This window comes from Centroberyx gerrardi, chromosome 21 (assembly GCF_048128805.1).
Source record: "Centroberyx gerrardi isolate f3 chromosome 21, fCenGer3.hap1.cur.20231027, whole genome shotgun sequence".
In the NCBI taxonomy this organism is placed as follows: domain Eukaryota; kingdom Metazoa; phylum Chordata; class Actinopteri; order Beryciformes; family Berycidae; genus Centroberyx; species Centroberyx gerrardi.
Window position 1 is genome coordinate 14,395,307 of NC_136017.1, and position 20,645 is coordinate 14,415,951.

General features: G+C 42.0%; 2 protein-coding genes across 4 annotated transcripts in view; both read left to right on the top strand.

Moving 5' to 3' along the window:
- The first annotated feature begins 148 nt into the window (after positions 1-148).
- On the top strand, positions 149-5,545 carry clic5a (chloride intracellular channel 5a). Of its 2 annotated transcripts, XM_071908440.1 has the most exons (7): positions 149-161; positions 2,069-2,109; positions 3,890-3,999; positions 4,453-4,578; positions 4,667-4,773; positions 4,860-5,011; positions 5,381-5,545. In XM_071908440.1, exons 1-7 carry the CDS (start codon positions 149-151, stop codon positions 5,543-5,545), a joined length of 714 nt encoding a protein of 237 aa, XP_071764541.1. The 2 variants fall into 2 exon arrangements, with proteins under 2 accessions (XP_071764541.1, XP_071764540.1); XM_071908439.1 differs by lacking the exon at positions 149-161 and having other exon boundaries at positions 2,053-2,109.
- A 4,942-nt stretch (positions 5,546-10,487) lies between these two features.
- The window catches only part of mgat5 (alpha-1,6-mannosylglycoprotein 6-beta-N-acetylglucosaminyltransferase), a 92,984-nt gene continuing 82,826 nt past the window's right edge, over positions 10,488-20,645 (top strand). For both annotated transcript variants that reach the window (XM_071908443.2, XM_071908444.2), the window contains exon 1: positions 10,488-10,564. The gene's annotated coding sequence lies outside the window, so the exon portion shown is untranslated. The remainder of the gene's footprint in view (positions 10,565-20,645) is intronic.

Genomic DNA, 20,645 nt, shown 5'->3' on the forward strand with positions numbered 1-20,645 from the left:
GATACATTTTGCGATATGAGGCTTACGATGTAATAAATAAAAGTTAAATGACAGCAAAGTCTGACTGTGCAGAATTATGTTTATTTCTGAGCCACAAATCTTTCTAGCAATGGCATTGTGTTGCTACAATCTAAACAACAATTTAAAAATGTCATTACAAAGTGGAAATAATATAATTTTGATGGAGAGCTTGTGAAATTGTGACAGTCAAGCCGTCTCATTTGTGATTACTACAGCAGAATAAAATGGAGCTAATATCATGATTCATTTTTCTGCCCCACGATACGTATTGTCACATTTTTGTATTGCGATATAGCGAATTTCAATATATCGTCCCATCCCTAGTGGTGAGAGTGAAACCTTTGATCATTTTTATACATTCTCTAGTTGGGATCATTTTATTGAATTAAATAATAGTGAAATAATAGTATGCATGTCTACATTCTGAAGTATTACTCCAAGCAGTGTTCATACAAAAGAATAAAAACACATCAGAAAATATGAAAGATCGCTCACTAGCTCAAGCGTTAGCATAGCAATCAAAGGTTTTTCCCAAACAGTGGTAGCTCTGACAGTGAAGGCCGGTCTCCTTTCATGTTAAGTCTAGATTTAGAACTGACTGGAGGGGATCTGAGGTCGCGCTCCGGCTCATGAGGGGTTAAGAGATAGAACTGCGGGCCAGATGCATCCACGCTTTAAAAATGACATATTACTTGTTACTTTTCTTAAAAGTAAGTAATTACTTTACTTATCACTCCCCGAGAAAAGTAGTTAGTTACACTACTCATTGCATTACTTTTGCGTTACACCCTAAAACGATTGTGCAACCTCTGTTCATTGATTCAATATTTTACTGCCTTGTCAACAAAGTTGATAGGAGTTTGCCTCAGTGCAACTCTTAAGATGACAGATCATACACAAAACACATAAAATACATTAAAAACAGTGAAGATAGAAATGGATAAAATGTTGAAGATTGAAGATTGAAAAGATTGAAGTCTAAATAATGACAGACACAAGATCTTTCTTGTAAGGTGTTTCATAAAGACAGAGCCTAGCAGTAAATTCACACTTTCCAAGTCATATTTACCTCTTTGTTGGCTTGTTTATGCGCACTCTACTGTAATTCTGATATTTCCAGTATGACCTGAAAGCAGCATAATGTATCTTTCAATACATATTACGCCAATAAAGAGGTTAAAATGGAAAAAGCAATGTGATTTCTGATGTGAATTCATAGTATACAACATAGTAAGCAGTTTCAAACTGTTATGAGTTATATGAGGATGGGTTCTTTAAAGGAAAACAACATAAATGAATGCTATTCTGGAAATATAATTGAATTCTGTTATATTGGTGGTGGTTTACCAACTGGAGGTCACACAGTCGTTGACTTTCCACTTGCTGTGTCCAGTACAAGCTGCCACACTTCAATATATTTCATACTCTCCCCCAGTAGCTGGTCTTCCTTCCAGGAAAGCCATCACACTTGGCTCCAGCCAGCAGCTGAAACCCGTCCAGACTCCGGGAGTGTTTGATTTCACCCTCCGAATTCTCTCAGACCTCATTACGGCGTGGGACCCGTGGGTGCTGCTGACCGAGCCTGGGAGGCGACGGTGACTCTCGGTGATTCAGAGTCACCCGGTCACGTCGTCACGGAGCGGAGCGGGGTGGCACCCTCGGGCGTCTCGGTCTCTGGGTGCCTCCTCCTCCTTCCCCTCAACCCCCTCCACCCCCCTTTTGGGCTATTTTTGGACCAGCACCGTCACGCCCCTCTGCTGAGGCAACGGGTACAAATCGAACCCCTCCGACACACACACACACACACACACTCTCTCTCCCTCACACTCTCACTCGGCTAAAGGAGAGCCACACACACTGACAGAGCTGCTATGGGACCAAGTGGACTTAACCGAATAGACCCGGAGCAGAACCTGGTGTAAACGGAGACGGGTTACACACACACACACACACACACACACACACACACACACATATAGACACACACTGGAGGAACCAAAACACACAAGTGAAGCTTTACTTTTCCTGACCATGACGGATCCTGCAGCTGAAGAAGACAAGGACCCCGATATCGAGCTATTTGTCAAGGTGGGGCGGTGTGTGTGTGTGAGATTTGACACACTAAGCAGCATGAACAGGTGTAAGTGAATGGAATGGCGCAGTCTGTAAAATACTGTGTGTGTGTCTGTGTGTGTGTGTGGGTGTTTGTGGTTTATAAATGGGCTGTGTTAAGCGTGTGCAAGCCATGCTGTTGTTGTTGTTGCGTGTTGATTTTCCGTGTGGTTACCTGACACCCATGTGCTCGGACAATCTCTCTCTCTCTCTCCCTCTCTCTCTCTCTCTCTCTCTCTCTCTCTCTATGTCTCTCTCCCTTGTTCTCTTCAGTCAGTCAAATCCACTGAATAATTACTGGGGTCCATTCAGAGTGGAGCACAGCGGCTTTAAATGGTCTAGTTATGACGTGTATGTGTGTGTGTGTGTGTGTGTGTGTGTGTGTGTGTGTTGCTTGTAGAATATAGTTTCAAATATAATATAGTTATAGTTTGCTGTCTGGTAGTGCACTGGATTTGTCACCTATGTTTTTGTACTTAATATAGAATATATAATAAACAGTATATAGATTGTTTAAATGTCACTTATAAGGGAAGTTAACAGACACACTTGTACTGAGGAAATTAACTATTTGAACTGCAATTCACAAATAAAATCAAATTAACCACATTTTGTCACTTTGTCTTTGAACATTCAGCATAAGCAAGAGTATCATTTAATGAGTCACATTGTTGAGTTTAATGTAAGAGCATCTTAACAAGTCATTTGCTGTCATGTTCAGTTGTAAAATCTCATTTTTCTTTAAACAAGTGTAAAAATCTGACAATGGGGGTGAGATAATTCCACTTGTTTCCCCATGCAGTTTCAGGAATATTCTAGAAATCAAGTGTCAGTGTCTTAAAACAAGGCAGAAGAAGGAAGACCACTATGAAGAAAATGACACTTGATTCAAGAAAATAGTGAAAAAAAGTGAAATTACCTCACCATATTTGCAGATTTTCTCATTTGTTTTAAGAAACATGCAATTTTAGGACTCCTAAACTACTAGATTGAATGACTGTTTGAGGTGGGTATTTTTGCTGTGTGTGTGTGTGTGTAATGACAGACAGTGTTACAGCAGGACAGTAAACCTGTGGCCAGCCCCAGCATAGCGTGCATGGCGATACACGCTCCTATGTGGGAAACAGCAGTCTAAATAGGCAGCGAGGCGGCTAATGGAAGCAGTGTGGATTATTCATGCTGGACCCGGTGTCTCCTTACAGTGTCCTGTTGCAGCCTTGCACACACACACACACACACACACACACACACCCGCACACGTCCTATTTGATCCTCTGCCAAATATACAAATGAGTGCATGTACACACACTCTCACGCACACACACACACACAGCATCAGATGCCTCAAAGCCCGTCCTTTCAGACAGATAAAAGGCACTGATTGACTTATTGATTGATTGATTGATTGATTGATTGATTGACTCATTTATTCGTTCAGTGTGAGTGTGTGGCTTGGAGCGTGTGTATCTGCGTGTGAATGTTTATGTGTGTCAATGTGTTTATGTGCTCATGTATATGTATGTGTTTTTGTCTCAAGTGTGTGTGTGTGTGTGTGTGTAGAGAGGAGAGGGACAATGTTTGTGTAGTCTGTGCATGTGTGTGTGTAATGCTTGTGTGTGTGTGTATGTGTGTGTGCTACATCATGAACTGACACTAGTTCAGTTTTGTACTCAGTTCTAAACTTTATTTCTGTAAAAACATTAGTATCTCACCCTCACTTGTGTCTGTATTTGTGTGTGTGTGTGTGTGTGTGCAGGCGGGGAGCGACGGGGAGAGCATTGGGAACTGTCCGTTCTCTCAGCGCCTCTTCATGATCCTCTGGCTGAAAGGAGTGGTCTTCAATGTCACCACAGTCGACCTCAAGAGGTAATAATAATTAATAATAATAACAAACACACATATTAACACACAGTGTCACAGCCTCCACTAAGAAGGTAATACAGTATTTTTCATAGGATACTTGTTACTTCACCCCAAAAAATTATCAATGGGAGTGAGATACTGTATAGTTTTTGGTTAACTTTAAGTAGAAATGTGCAACATTTTCATATAAATAAATGTTTTGCTATCACCGATTGATATAACACAATAGTGATTCAACCTATATCCAGCATCAACAGAAAATCCAAGCTCCGCCCACACTGTTTGATTGACAGGTGATCCCTGGGAAGTGTCACCAAAATAAAAAACAAATGAGGATCTCAAGGATTACCGCTTTAACTTCAAATTAATATAGAGGGGTGATAACATGTGAAGATTTATGTTTTTGATTGGTAACTGTAATATTGAAAAACTGTAAAACTGAAATATGAATTCCAGGAAACCAGCGGACCTGCACAACCTGGCCCCCGGGACACACCCGCCCTTCCTCACCTTCCAGGGGGAGGTTCGCACTGACATCAACAAGATAGAGGAGTACCTGGAGGACATGCTGGCTCCGCCCAAGTAGGCCTCCTGCTAACACACACACACACACACACACACACTCACACTGTCACACTGTATAGCTAACATGTTCCCATATATTCCTCAGGTATCCCAAACTTGCAGCGAAGAACCGTGAATCCAACACAGCGGGAAACGACATATTTGCCAAGTTCTCAGCCTACGTCAAAAACACCAAACCAGAGAAGAATAAATGTGGGCATGCAACAAGCATCAGCTTTTTATCAATATTAACTTTGATGACTAATTTCATGACCTTTATGACTCTATGTGTGTTTCAGCGCTAGAGAAGAGTCTGAACAAGGCCCTGGCTAAGCTGGATGAGTTTCTGCTGAGTCCGCTGCCCGAGGTGAGCTCCAGCCGCAAGTACCTGGACGGAGACGAGCTGACGCTGGCCGACTGCAACCTGCTGCCCAAGCTGCACGTCGTCAAGGTAACCCAACCAAGGTTTTCTTTTCATTTTGTTTCATTTTGTTTCATTTTGTTTCATTTTGTTTCATTTTGTTTCCCATCGTTTCTTTTAGTTTCGATTTGGATTTGGATTTCATTTCATTTCATTTGATATAATTTGGGTCTGGATCTGGATCTGGATCTGGATCTGAATTTGTATTTGATCTGGGTCTGGATCTGGATCTGGATCTGGATCTGGATTTGGATTTGGCTGATTTGATTTGATTTGAAACTGAACTATTCCTAGTTATGCTGATGACCCTCCACTGCTCTAGACTGACTGTAGAGAGTAAACCAAAGGAGAAACATTCTACGTTTTTCTTGCCGTTAACATTGTAACTGTTTTCACCAGGTGGTAGCTAAGAAATACCGAAACTACGACATCCCATCTGAATTCAGAGGGCTGTGGCGTTACCTTGGCAACGCGTACGGCCGGGACGAGTTCACCAACACGTGTGCCGCCGACGTGGAGATCGAGCTGGCCTATAAGGACGTAGCCAAGAGGCTGGGCAAATGATTACATTTAATCACAACCACCTTTTACTTCCTCTCCTTTAGGAAACCCAGTTTGATAAATCATACTCCTAACCCATACAGCATCAATGTATGTAAAATTAATCGTGATACCTCGGTGTAATTACCGTAAACAAATGCAACCATGGTGGAGACGATTGGTAGCCTCTATCTCACAGTAGTGCTATTGTTAGTGTTTCTCAAAATTAAGACTACATTTCCCACAAACCCTGTTGCTTTGGTCAAAGGTTTTCTCTTTCTCTTAATTGAAAAGGATGTCATGTTGGAAGTGATTTTTCCTTCGGCCTTTCACTCCTTCCACCATCTGCCGTTTCCAGAAACTCTGAAAGCGTTAGCTCTGTTTGCTCTGGAAGAACAGCGCCCTCTTCCTGTTTCGTGCCGTAAAGCGATCCAGCAGATTTTCCCGCCAAATCCGACACGATGTAAAATGCGACGCAAAGCTCTGTAGAGGCTGCCAATCTTCTCTGCGACGGTCTCGTTTGTTCACTGTAATTATACTAACGTCTCAAAATGAATGTGGTAATGACGCATTGATGTTAACATTGCACCTTTAAAGGGAGTAACAGATACTCACATCTTCCCTTTCCTTCCGTCTCTGGATCAGAAGCTAATCTTAAATTTACCAGTGTGATATGACATGCCTGAAATTCATCTACCTTTGATCAAACTTGCCTTAAAGTATTGATTATGTAAGTGAGTAAGTGAGTATTACCACTTTACGGCCTTTTAAACATGTACATTTTTCTTAAAAAGTGACGAATGGGATGCATCGAGCAGTATTTGATTGTTTTAGCAGTGTCCTCTTTTCCTTCTGTGGATCTGTGTGTGATTGTAAGCGGTATTTCAGCATTGCAGGGTGGAATCAATAGGCGAGCGTTGTTGGGAAATACTGTTATGAATGTGTCTCAGCCAAAGTGATTTGTCTTTTACTGGTCCAGCACCAGCCTTGAGGTATTAACTGTGTGTCGAGCTTGGAGTCTTCTTCCATTTCTTCACTGGACTTGAAAAGTTTGATGTGTTTGATGTATTTCCTTTGGAACTTACTGATCTCATCATTAAAAAAAACATAATCAATTCAGTAAATGATCATGTCCTGAAAAGAAAAAGAAAAAGAAGAAACCAAATAGAAGCCATTTGCTGTATTCTTATGTGACTTAATGCACACTGATTGTAATGAATGTCATTTGAACTGTGAGTGCCTTAGCGGGAATCAAGCTCTCCTCTGCCTTCAGCTCTTTCTTTCTGTACAGGTAATGATAAATGATTGATGCGATTGATATGATTTCACATTCGCAATACGAACGTGAAAGATAAATCACTGATGTCGTCGAAGGATTTCACATACCTTATGGCGTTGAAAATACATATTCACAACATATCGTGTCTGTAAATGATTGTAACTCGACTATGTTCATATTCTTTTGTGATGATTTGAAACATGAACCGACTGCGTGTGTATTTTCGCTTATTTGAATAATAAATCTATTTTCTCAGAGGTTGATCTTGTGATTTTTCACTGACAGGTCTGAATCTTATTGAATTAAAACTAGTGTATCCTGCATTTACAACCAAATAACCCATTACATCCCCTATTGAATACAAGCACTCCTTATTTCTTCATGGTGGAAAAACCTCATACCAGCACCTAAGGACGAACGTTTCCACATTTCCCTTAAGGCACACTTCTTCTCCACTTCTTCCCTTCACTATCTGTTATCTCCTCACAGCAGGCCCCCTCTCTCTTAGTCTCCTCCCTCCTCTCTCTTCTGATGGGTCGAAGGTTTATCATATCTCCGTCTCACCGGTGTCCATTTTAGTAAAGTTTATTTGTATAGTAAAGTTTATTTGTATAGCACCTTTCACAGATACAGAATCACAAAGTGCTTTACCTCACAGGGAATTGCAGTTTCGGATGCAAATCATTTAACACAAATGCAATCAGTAAATACAGATTTGACATAAGAGTCTTATGTGCACAAATAGCTCAAACATCTAATCTGAGAAAATCACTTGCAGGTGTGTGGACTCCATAGTCACATGTGGAAATGCAAAAGGAAAACTATACACATATAAACAATTGTACAGATCTTACAAACTGAGAACCAGCAACTTCTACTCCACTTATAAAGCAATGCACCTATCAGTTGCTGGACATGCAGCATTCTTGAACTATCAGATGGAATATATTTTACTGTGTTGTAGAGTTGTGGAGGCCGACAGCTGAAAGTTACAGCAGGAGACTGCTACTGTCAATATTGCCAGGGAAAACAACACCATACGCCTGAAAGATTTGAGACAGAAACTTGTGCAAGACAGCGATGTCTCCCCAAACATGACCAGTGTCAGTCTGGCAACTGTTCACAGAGACTTGAAGAGGAATGAAGTCAGAGTGAAGCAGGTGAACAAGGTTCCTTATGAACACAACAGTGAGCGGGTGAAAGAACAGCGGCACCAATATGTTGTATGAAGTCATTTTGTATATGGGTCTATTATTGGTGTCTGGAGACAATAAAATTAGTCAGTCATTTGCAAAGGAAGGGATTACTGAAAATAAAGATAACTCTCTCATCTGATGCTAGTTTAGCATTTTCATCAAGTGAATTGGTGTATTTGTGTAACCTCTACCTCAGTGATTCTCAACCTTTTTCATATCAAGGACCCCTAATTTAGTCCACATTAGGGCCACGGACCCCCATTTGATGAGATTTTGTTTCTCTGACCCAAATCTGAGAATATTTTTATTGTTAGATATGATTTTGTCCAGAATCCCATGACTATCTGTATTGTAGGTAGAGAGACAACAGTGAAGCTATATCAAAGCAGTCATTCTTCTACATTCTCTAATGGTGTTAACTTCTTGTAAATGAAATAATGGTGAAGTTTAACAATTCATCAATTTGCTGGGGACCCCCTGGAACCCCCTCAAGGACCCCTGGTGGTCCCCGGACCCCACGTTGAGAACCACTGCTCTACCTATTGCTCAGAGACCAGCAGAAAGGCTTCATTGCCCTCTTCTGGTGACTGTTGTGTTAATAAGAGATAAGACATTCATCCAGCCCTCGGTTCATTGGTCTGTCAGTCTGTCTTACAACGGGCCATCAATGAATGAATGAGTGTCAAACATGTTGTAATCGGTGAAAAAAGCCAGTGATGATGGTGGAAATCTACTCAAAACTATGAAAATATGAAACTAGAGCTTAAAGATGCTTAACGTTGGCAAGATATTTCACAACTACATATAAAGCAACCTAGTCTGCTTGCTAAATACTCATCTACCTTCCTCTTATAATACTATTGAAAACACTGTGATACAGGTCTGGAGGACTGTATGATGTAAAACTACACATACTTTAATGCACAAGGTCCATCTTCTAGAGTCTGGGCTATTCACCATTTTGGTCAGTTGTGTACTCAAACCTGAGCTAGTTCCATTAATGGTGTTACACTGTGTGATTTCGCTACTGTAACCTTCATCCAAAAAAGTTGAATATGTTCGAGTATAAGTTATGCTTTATTTCTTTATGTACTTTTTGTATTTTATTTTATTTTTTAAATTAAAAGAACCTAGTTTGAACTCTGGCCTCTCATCTTTTCAACAGTGCATGGGAAAGGTCCTAAGTAATAACATTTGGTCTTTGAAACTAACTCAGTAACTTCACGCCAAGTCCACTTATAATGAGCTACTTATTACACCTGTCATTTTACTTTTACTCAAATAAAACTTCGGCACTTCCACTTCAGTAGGGTGTTTTGGTAGCGGTTCTCTTTCCACCTCTGGCTGTCAGCGTCTCTATAAAATGTTCTGAAGTTCAAGTGGGCCTGTAGCGTCAATTAGCCAGCAGATGGCAGCAAACACAAAGCTTTTATTGGTCTGTACAGCACGAGCACGCAGTTAGGGAGCGTCCTGCTTGTTGTCGCTCCTGCCGGCTGGAGCACATGTCATTGAATAACGTCGGTTTGGCCTGGGAGTAGACTAGGATCCAAGCGAAATGCCTCTGGTAATCCACCGATCCCCATGGAAACATCAAGCAAATTAGCTACCATTAATAGTAAATGAATGACAATCACAGGAGCCAAGGCCGCATGTTTCAAATTACAGGCAAAACTAAAGTGCTGCTTTGAGATCCAAACCAGGTCTGTGCATATTCCAGTTGCACCTTGTTCTGCCTACTCTCAGGCAAAAGTATGAGTGGAAGAAAGCACGATATTGTGGACTTGTTAATAGGACTATTGGTTCATATGTACCTAATTATATTAAACAAACTGTTTTTTTTTAATACTATTTCTACCCTCTGTATGTTTCCTTTTATCTTGGGTTGCCTTCCTGTTTGACTTGTTTCTAGGACACGGAAGGACCGGTCTGACTGTATGTGGGAGATCAGCCTAATTTTTTGACTGCCTCAGTTGACAGATTAATCGTGCAATAGGCTAATTAGTATCTGTCAGTAACAGGATTAGGAAGATGAAGCTAGTATGAAGCTGATTTTCATTATGAATGCTGGAATTTTACACTTAAATGTTTCTGCGCCAGAAAATCTGTTTATTTTCTTTTATTCTCATCCCATGTAGAGTTGGCATAAAATGCAAAGAAGTATGAGAAACATTGCAACCTTAACTTTAATCAAATAAATCAGGGCCATGCCAGTTTGACATTTGCTTTTATTTGACAGTTAAAGTGCTACAAAAAAAATAAAGTGTATTATAGTGCATGTAAGTGCTGTACAAATTAACTGTCAGTATTAATGTTTGTATTATTATTATTATTTGTATTATTATTATTTATTATACGTTTTCTCCTGGGGGTGTTAACACGCAGACGGTCTCTAAACTGTCATTTGCGTTCTGCAAGTGGGCAGAGCAAACAGAACAAGGCTCGTGCGCTGAGGCAAGAATCCCATCTTTCCAGTCTGTCCAACACCGCGGCTCCCCGCTCACCGCTTGGATTTAAGCCTTATTACCGCCTTATTACATTACTCTGGACTAAAGAAAAACAAACAAAAAGGTAAGCCATGGTATGCGATCATTACCGCTTAGGCAACAGCTTGTTAACGTCTCCATTGCTTAAAAAAAAAAACCTCACACACAGTGAGACGAGGCGCAGTGTTCAGCTGTGTCTGTTCGGGAGTGGGCGACTTGTCACTGCGGCGGTAGTGCTGTGTTGTGAAATGTGTGGTGGTCGACGGAGCCAGTTAGCCGTTTCACTCCTCAAAACAAGGCTTATCTAAGTCAGCAACGATGATAGCTGGCATGCTAGGTGGCTAGCTGTATAAAAGCGAACCTGGTGGGCAATGGAGTTAAATAGCTAACGTCAACGCTAGCTGAATTTCCACAGAAAGCTATATGGGATAATAAGCGCCGCAGCAATGCGAGCAGAGGGTCCCATTGTTATTACACGGCAGCTTTAGCTAGCTTATAAATGAGCTAATAGTAATACAGGGTGAAGCTCATTTAGCCATTGGTAAGCATAGCACATCGGTGGGCTGCCTCTGGTAGAAGACGGTGAGGACGAAGCATCATTGTGGGATCATGAACAGGTTGTTCAAGAATAAACTCCAAGCCAGTCCCAATATGAGGTGCCGATTTGCTGCTAACGTTACCAAATAGGACTAAGCTATTTTCAGTAGGTCGCCTCGAAACTGTTTTAGGCTAACGTTACTTCATGGGGTTATTATTAGGGAATGTTTACAATAAGTGTCAATGTGAGAGTAGCTACAGCTGCATTTGTCAGTTTGGCAGTGACAGGCGACCTTCCCTCGTTCACTAGAAGTGTATTTGTTGTGTTTTATAGCCTTATAGTCCTATAGTCTCTTAGGTCCATCGACCATGCACTTTTAACAAACTAGCATGGTAAAACAGTAACCAGGCATTTCAGCAAAAAGATAACGTATTGCACATAAGCCAGTGAGATATACCGGTTTTCCTGGTTACGACCCTCTCTCTGTGGACAGAGGTAACGGCTGGCATATATTGAGACAACAGGCTCTTCAAGTTAATCCTGTTAATTCATGCCCTGTGGGCCTGCAGCTTCACTGACTTCTTTGCACATGCTGTGCTGGACAAAAGGTAGTACCTGTATTTTTGGCCAGTATTATGAGAGATTATGCCTCATTTGAAACGGGCCAAGGTTGAAATTGAATCCCTGGTGGACCCTGATATAATTATGTAATTATGATATGGTAGAGTAGCAAGCAAGATATATCTGTGCGTCATATTTTACAAAACTTGGCATGTACTAGAGCTGAGGCCCAACAAAATATGTAAAACATAAAAAGTTAAATCGTGGACATGAACACAATGCGGAGCTAGATTTTCAGTTAAACTTAGGCTGTGGTGTGTCTTGTTCACCTGCCACTTTGGCTCACAATTGCCTCTCACACATTACTAAATCACTTAGCTCACTAGCGTGGCCAAGTAATTTTCAGTCTGCACCATGAGTAGTTTCATGTAATCAGGTTATGGAATCCATATTGATTTGATTATGTGAGATGCATCTTGTGTCATCATCATCATGTAGGCTACAAATATGATTGTGTATTCACTCTGACCCAGCGTAAACATCCTCCTCACTGCTTATGATCCTGGACTGTAGGCTGTGGGCTAATGCTGAGCGGAGTGGCCGAGAGGTGAGCTGCCGACTGCCCCTGGCTTTATAAAGAGCTCTTTCAGCGGCCTTTTTGCCGGAGCCCCTGGGGATTATAAATCTGGAGGAAAAGGAGCTTTGCTCCGGTGGCATGCTCCGCTGGCAAGAAATCGTTGGACTGGGGGGTGGGAGGGGCGCGTTGTTGGGCTGGGGTGGAGAGCCAGCACAGGCAATGGTGGGATGAGGAAGGAGGGATTGAGGATGGAGGGATCAGGGAGAAGTGGGCTGCGGTGATGGATGCCACGCAAGGAAGTGGAACACTTGGCCTTTCTGTGATTAAAGGGCTCCTGTTTTCTCTGCTTTTGATCAGCACACACATAGACACACACACACTCCTACCTTGTCTTACTCATGGGGCCTATCTGGTTAGCCTTCACACTATAAATTGCTGTATCTTTGGAAATCAGGGATCACCAACATTGATTTTTTTTTTGTGTAGAATTAAGGTTAGACTGAGGTTTAAAAATCAGTCTTTTGAGGGGAAAGTGTGCCGTGTTTTTTGCAGCTCGGCCAGAAAGTCACAACCCACCTAGCCACTCCAGTCTGAAGAGGCTCCCTTCCATAGCGCAATGCACACACACTTGCTTCTTTACAATCACCCTCCTGTTAGAGCAGTGCAGTTGCAAAGCACTCATTTATTAGTGCTGCAAGTCCGAGTTGTAGAGAAACGTCTCTAGCCTGAGTCACAAAGCCTGCGATTAATTCCGTTGAAAAGCTGTTTTCACACCGAGAGCGATCACTAGAAAACCTGGAGAGGCAGTAAAATAAAAAGAAGATTGAGGATCTTTAAAAGTCCAGCCTAATGAACATTAATCAAGCCCCCTAATCAAAACATTTTCACGCCAGAGTTTTTGTCTCTTTGCAAACTACTGAATGACTTCACTTCCACCACTACCTCTTCCTATTTTGTCAACCCGTAGGGAGAATGCTGCACCATTACTGTTGTTGCAAATGTGGTAAGCAGTAGGTCATTAGGGTATGAGTCATGTAAATGGGAAGCCAACTGTGCCCAGATTGAAGCCAAACCAGATTGCTACCATTTCTCTCACCACCGTTTCTTGTGCTCTGCCGTTTCTTTCATACCTGGGAGGCCACAGTCCCACACACCACAACCTCTTCTGCTGAAAGAATCTGGGGAAAGCAGCTTGCTAGGATAAACGTCTGCTCTCACCTTCGTCTGTGTGTTTCTGAATGTTTCATAGCCATGTTGTGACATATTATTAGTCAGGAGTGTATTCATTTAATGTTTTGCTCTTTTTGATCTGGAATGTGATCTGACTCGTTTTTTGTAATTTTGCAATTGCTTCCTCAGAAGGTTGTGTGTGTGTGTGGAGAGTTTGTGATCTTGTGTGTTTGTACAGTGTGTGTGTGTGTGTGTGTCTGGGCAGTGGATCTGTGAGAGTTTCAGGCTAAACTGACAATGACTAGAGAGAGTGAATGTGTGAGTATGTGCGTGTGTGTGCGTGTGTGTGTGTGTTATGGCTGTGGTGCCACTGTGCGCCTGGACCCAGGCATACGGCCCAGTCCTGCCTCAGTGGAAGCCTGGTGGCCGGATGGTGGTACCTACACACTACACACACACACACACACACACACACACACACACACAGAGTGAGCTGTGGACTTGCTTGCTCACATGGTAACCTTTAGTGAGAGCTGAGTGGTCAAAGAGCAGGAACCCTGATCATGTGGTGTTGTAGTGACAATTATCTGAGAACACGCAGGGTGAGCAGGAAGCTGAGCACCGTTGGCTAAGGTGTGTGTGTGTGTGTGTGTGTGTGTGTGTATGTCTATACTTATGAGGAGCAAATGTCCTCACAAGCATATAGAAAGATGAGGGAAATCCTGAAGTGATGACACTTCTTTATGAGGTTATTTTAGGGTTAGGACTTGGGTTTAGGGTCAAGGTTAGAATTAGGATTAGGTTTAGGTTAGGGTTACGGTTACGGTTCCCATTAGGGGTCAGTGAAGGTCCTCACAAACGCAGTAATACAAATGCGTGTGTGTGCATACATCTGATTACGTAACAGTTTATTGTCCTGAAGTGCTGCACTACCAAATCCATGGCATAGCTGTGGTACCAAAGATTCAGAAATACTTAGGGAATTTAAGGCATCAAGTTGTGGTAGAATGGGTTATTTCTAATATCTAAAGGGTAATAACATGTCAAAAGAGGTAAAGAGAGCTAGTTTGTGTCATTAATCTGTTCACTCTGCACTTAGGACTGGTTCCAGCCAGGCTTATCAACAAGGCTTATCTGCTCAAGTTGAGTCAGATTCATTCGCTTGTCACAAAGTGTCACACAGTACTTTACACAGCAACAAAGCACCATGAAGACAGATAAAAACGAGAGGGCTAACACGTCAGAAATGTTCAGATATGAGGCTTGTTTGTAGGCGTGTCTCTCTTTATTGCTTTCTTATTGCGATATTGTGATGAGGTCAACTTGTGTTATCACAACAGCAGCCCTTGCGTGTGGAGATAACAAGGAAAGGGAAGCGTCCCGGTGTGACCGAGGCCCTCATTGACCCTCAGCACCTCCATCAGCAATTTGTACCCAGACATCGCCTCGTCGCCAGGCTTGTTTTCATCATCCCAGCCGTGTTCAGGGTCAGCTTGCCCTCTCCTCCTCACCTCATGTCTCGTTGCTGCAGCCGCAGGTTGAATGTCCCAGCGCTAGTCTGAGGGAAGTGATGCACTAGAGATGTTGTTTAAGCATTGTAGACGGTCAGCGCTCCCATCCACAGCAAACAAGTCAAGCAAAAATCGCAACAGATTTATTTATAAAGCGCTTTTAACAAGCATGTCCGTCACAAAGTGCTTTACAGAGAACAAAGGACATAAACACCGATTAAAAATGAGAGATAAAAACAAGAGGGAACAAGTGCATCTCAAATTTTAAGATATGGGAACAGAGCTTGAGTGTGTGTGTGTGTGTGTGTGTGTGTGTGTGTGTGTGTGTGTGTGTGAGTGTGAGAGCCAGTTTGAGTTGAGACCTGACGACATTTTTGCAAAGTGAGGTCATTTGGCCAGATCCTCACTTCCTCAAGAGGTTAGTTTAGGATCAGGGTTAGGTTTACAGTTAAGGTTAAATTTAGGATTAGGTTAGGGGTCAGTGGAAGGTCCTCACAACAAGTATAGTAAGACAAACGTGTGTGTGTGTGTATGTGTGCTCACAGACATGAGTGGATGAGAGTGTATCATTTACAGGAAAACGCTCTGCTCCCGACAAAAAGAGACCCCAGGTCAAAAAAATTTGTTCAATGTTTCCTGGAAAAAGCAGTTCCTATGTAATCAGAGCAGTGATTCCTATAATGATTGGACAGTGTTTGTCGTTGGTATTTTCCTAAAATGGCCTAAAAATACATGACTCCTGGTAGACTAGAACGTCAAATGAAAACCTCCCTTCTCATCCAAGGCATCAGCATATTGCAGCAGTCCTTCAATTCTGCAAGTACTCCGTGTGAAGATTTTGAGATAACACGTTCATTATGAAAACCATTTATATCCAAAAGTTCATGAGTCCCTAGTACAGAAGTAGAACAATACAGCTACAGATACAGTGCATTAAAAAAAAAACCCCGACATTGTCGGGTCACCCCCTCCTGCGGCGTTTGGCTTCGTTTTCCGTGAAGCCGGTGTGAAATTCAGCATGTTTTGTTTCTCACCCTGTCGGGAAAAAACGCTGAGCCGATTCCTTTTGCGAGGACAGTCGAGAGTTCACTGACTCCCACCGCTGTGGGAAAAACGCCAGGCTTTACAGGCACTTTGGGTGTTAAGCTGTCCAGGGAGTTGGCTCTGTGAATGCGACCTCCTCCCGAAAGGTCACGGTCACAATTGACAGGATTTAGGCTTCCAGAGTTTAGGTCGACCTCTTCTTGTGAGGTCAAGATGGACAGGTTTCAGGCTTCAAACTCTGCTGTTTACAACATGTTACTCAGCGACGAGGCTAGAGCTAGAGTGAGAAAGTTACACTGAACCTGAACCTTGCTGCAAGGGCAAACCTAATGTTGCATAGTAGGATCCTGGTGTAGGCTTTCTAGCATTTGCTTTTTGTTTAATCATGCTCAATACCTAAGAGATTACTCCATTATTTATCATGCAGATTTACATGCTGTGTCCCTGGTTTATTATGAATAATTGAAGCCACAGCGCTGAGAAATGTCTAAAACTGATTTATGAAACCTCTTCTGTCAATCTATGAGATAAAAAATGCTACTTGAAAGCCAACACGCAGGAACTCAGTCCCATTTGGCAGTGCTTTTCAGGAACATAGAAAGGTTGCAAGTAGGCTTCTAGTCTTATAAATGGAGTTGTACATTGTATTGTTTGAGGAGATACTGTCTGTATTGTTCATCAAACCGCATACTGCCCAGTGCTGAAATCCTGCTCCTCTCACTTCGTTGTGACGCAAAAAGGAAGTTGGCTAAACGTATTGCATCCTATTCCTCAAAAAGAAAAAACAAATGGTTGAAAACTATGGCAGCGTTGTTTGTTTAGAGGAATAAAACATTAAGTCTAAGAGTATGAGCACATTAATGTTTATCTTTTAGGACGTGATTTGTCTGTTTGTCATTCTTTAATGCAATCGTCAAAGAGACTGAATTGGCATGGTTGAAATTATGAGATAAAGAATGCATCTTGGTTTATTGTGTCGTTTTATCTCAATACAATAGCGAGAGAAGAGCGTTTCCATCTAAATGAGACACACTTTCAAAGAAGATTAATTGAGCTTACTGGGGGCGATAGGCCCAAACATCTATTCTTTATTAGATGGCAAGCAGTGGAAAGTGGCAGAGAGAGAGCGAGAGAGTGTGCTCATGTACAGTAAATGAATGTGTTCCTGTGTTCATCGCTGATAATGTGGCTTGTGGTTGGTGCATCACCTTCCTCATTCATCTGATCACCTGACTTACTGGAAGAGTGGCCTACTGTAAGAGGAAGTACTTTGTCATTGTCTTCATTCTACCGTGAAGGTTAATGCATGATGTCATTACGGCAACCCCACCACCATCACTAATTTTGTTTAATTTTTATTTATTCGGTTTTTTTTAGTAAGTCAAACTTGTATGTTTATTTATGATGGACTATGAAAGTTGCAAAAAGCTTATTTTCTCTGTTAGTCAGCATCTTCAAAAATCCATGTAAAGAATCATAAAATTATATGGATAAATTGTGGATAGGTGCTTTAAAACAGAGGCAATAACTTGGTGTCCTTGTAGAACCATTTCAGTCCATTTCTTTCCTTCAGTGACTCAATGAAGAGACCATTAACATTGATCTTGGTGCCACTCACAGTTTAGATAAAGTTCCTAAAGTCAGCTCCAGGGAAAGCCTGTCCCAAACTATCATGTTAGCTCTTGATATCTTCTTACGAGCTGGGTTCACACCAGTAAGGTGGCGAAGCTGCAGCAGGGCCTGTTATTCTGGAGGGCGTAATGAATAATTAAGAGGCGGGGCTAGTGCGAAGAAGTCCATTAAGATGCAGAGTCACACCGGTCTCCATGGTAGCAGGGCCATATCATCAGTATCACGTCTCCATTAGCCAGCCAACAGGCGAGCTAGCCTGACCACTGTTGACTAGTGTTGGATGGACATTGACTGGAATGAGGAATTCTGTTTTCCTGAGTTATCAAAGTCAGACCCAGGATATTAGTCTTCAGCTGCCTTTGTCAGTCAAACATCTCCACTTTCAGATGGAGGGTCATCACAGCCTGATCAGCAACAGAAAAAGGTGGGCTACGTTAGGCATGGTACCATCTTCACATTCATAAAAATGTATTTAGACATGTTTATTTTGCTCTCTATTTCGCTGAAGTTTTAACATTGCATGAGATGGGCTTTAGCTTGGGTTATTTTGCAGTCATAGCGCTTGAAATGATTGCGGCTCATTGCAGGAGCACTCTTTTTGTACCCATCAGGGCAACTCGATCATACCTGTCGTGGGATAAGTCAGGCCACTCACTGTTACCAGCAGCCAAAAGAATGAGTCAGAGAGCTCCAAAGTCACCTGGGTGCAAAAAGCCAAGCTATATGAAAGACTATTTTTATTCAGGGGAAAAATGGATACTTTTTCAAAGTTGATCCATAATTGATAGGCGAGGCCACATCTAGAGCATATTTCACTGCTTTCTTCTTTGGTTATGCAACAGGCTCTTAGTGAATGTTATTCCAGTTCAGTAGAATGCGCTCTCTTTTAGACCCGGAGTAATGCAGTGGAATTAATCTAGACCTCCCTCGGCCCGCTTCACCCTTATGGAATATTCCCCGAACTACACTTTGAAGTGGGCTATTTTCAGCTCCAATCACAGATGCAAAGGAAATGGACAGAGTCTTTACCTGGCTCCGCCATCTGGCCCGGTCTTAACAATTCAACCTTCTAGAGAGCAACGGCCAAGGCTTTCTGATTACGACTCAGTTGCAAAGATATTACAGGCTCCAGAGCAGATGATTGTGTGGACATGATGAAAGATCATTGTTTATTCCCTAAATCCCTATGTCTTTACCATAATCCAATTGGTCAGCTGCATGCAAAGGGAAAAAAGCCAAGTGCCTGTGTTTGCTCCAAGTTAAAGAAGAATACCAGTCAATGTAAGAATGCACACTGGTCAGAACAATGACCTAGAGCAGACCTGTAGGCATTTGTGAAGGTCAACAGGTATTTCCCAAAGCTGGAATAGCAAGGCTCTACTTTGTGATGTAAATGCATAGCCTGGGGCTGCATTGACAATGAAGAGAAACAGATTTAGTGGACATAGCCTTTGTCTGGAACTTAAAGGCCAAATAATGAGCCCTGTTTCATTGTATGCATGATATCAAAGTATCATATTATTAATTTAGATTTTTAATAGTATAACATATGTGACAGTTTATGGCTTTTCCAATGCAAAATCCTCTATAAAAAGTACATAATTCTAGACTAACAACCAGTATGTTCATACAGGTTTCCACTGCACTCAGGTAGTTTATTATTCAAACTGTGCTTAAAGAGAAGTAAAAAGCAATTAAATTACAATATTAACTTATGCTGTTTTCATTAGGAACACGAGCAGTGTTAAAAACAAATATATATATATAAAAACATGAAAAATAATATAAACCCAAAAATAGTTTTGGTTTTTGAAAGCTTACATTATCATTTTTTAGTTGGTCTTGTGACTCTTGGGACTGTGAAACCTATTAAAAACCCAATGTATAATTTCAAAATGGAAATGTGGCTATCAGTGAGAAAATAAGCATTCTTTTCTTCATTGCTGAAAAATGTATTTTTTTTTTTGCAGATGTGTGTTTTTTGTCCGATAAGAGTGAAACGCTGTTACAACCCGGAAAATCACGCTGTGCATCCAGTCACACATTACTTTTTTCCGTCTTTTCAAAATATTTTTCCATCATTTCCACGTTAGGGACTAGGACAGACTCTTTTCTTTATGTCAGTAGAGAATGCTCACCAATATAAACTGAACTACAAATGCAATGTTGAAATACAATGGAGTTCTCCCTAAAGGGAAAAGCCCCTCTGCAGTGGATCTGGGAGGACAGTGATTTCTCCCAGGCTCGGATGATTGAATTGTTTCTTTCTTCGCCGCCTCTTGAACCTACGGGGTTTTGTGCGGCGGTCCTTCTTGCAACAATAAAAAATCTATTCAGCACGTTGTTGCGTTATCATCTCAAGTTGCTAAGTATCATATATTCTGCAACCTAAGCTGGCTGTCAACACACAGGGCTTCATTGGGGCCGGTGCTGCTGAGAGCCAGAGGGCACCCTGCCAGACAAATTAAGATCCTGAATTAGAAACCAGAAGGTAACTGAAAGGAGATATATCCTCGGCCCTGGGGGGGGGGCGAATCGCTGCAATGCCCTTTTCTCCAAAGATTATAGAACACATCGGGGCCTGTGAGCGGAGAGCTTCCCATCAAAGGCTGCTCCGTGATCAGTTTCAGCCCTGAATAAGACGGCCGGACACAGTGGAAATCAGGCCGGACAAGAGATCCTAGTCTGACTCTGAACGTGTGTATTCAGAAACAAAAGCAGTTAAAGTCAATGTTCCGTGTAGGTTTTGGCTCGTGCTTCTTGTATCGACGTGCCGCGGGTAGTTTGAGCAGCGTTTCTCTGTGATAAACAGCCCCGGAGCCTCCCAGCCTCCTCGGCGGCGCCCTACCAGCGAGGGCTGCCAGCCTTTTCCTGCCCTCCTCCAGCAGAGTCCCAAGCAATGAGAGACAGTCGATGTTATCAGCACTGCAGATTGCACAGCGCCACTGCCAAGGGCTTGTCTCATGAATTCACAGTGCAGTGCAGAGATTTTTTTTTTGGGGGGGGGGTTTTGCACACATCACATAGAAAATTAGAGTGAGCTAAATGGAAGAAGAAAAAAAGATAGAGGAATTTGCCTTTTTCACTTGGCTTGTTTCTTTCCTTCAGACAATAGAGTGTTCATCGTCTCTGA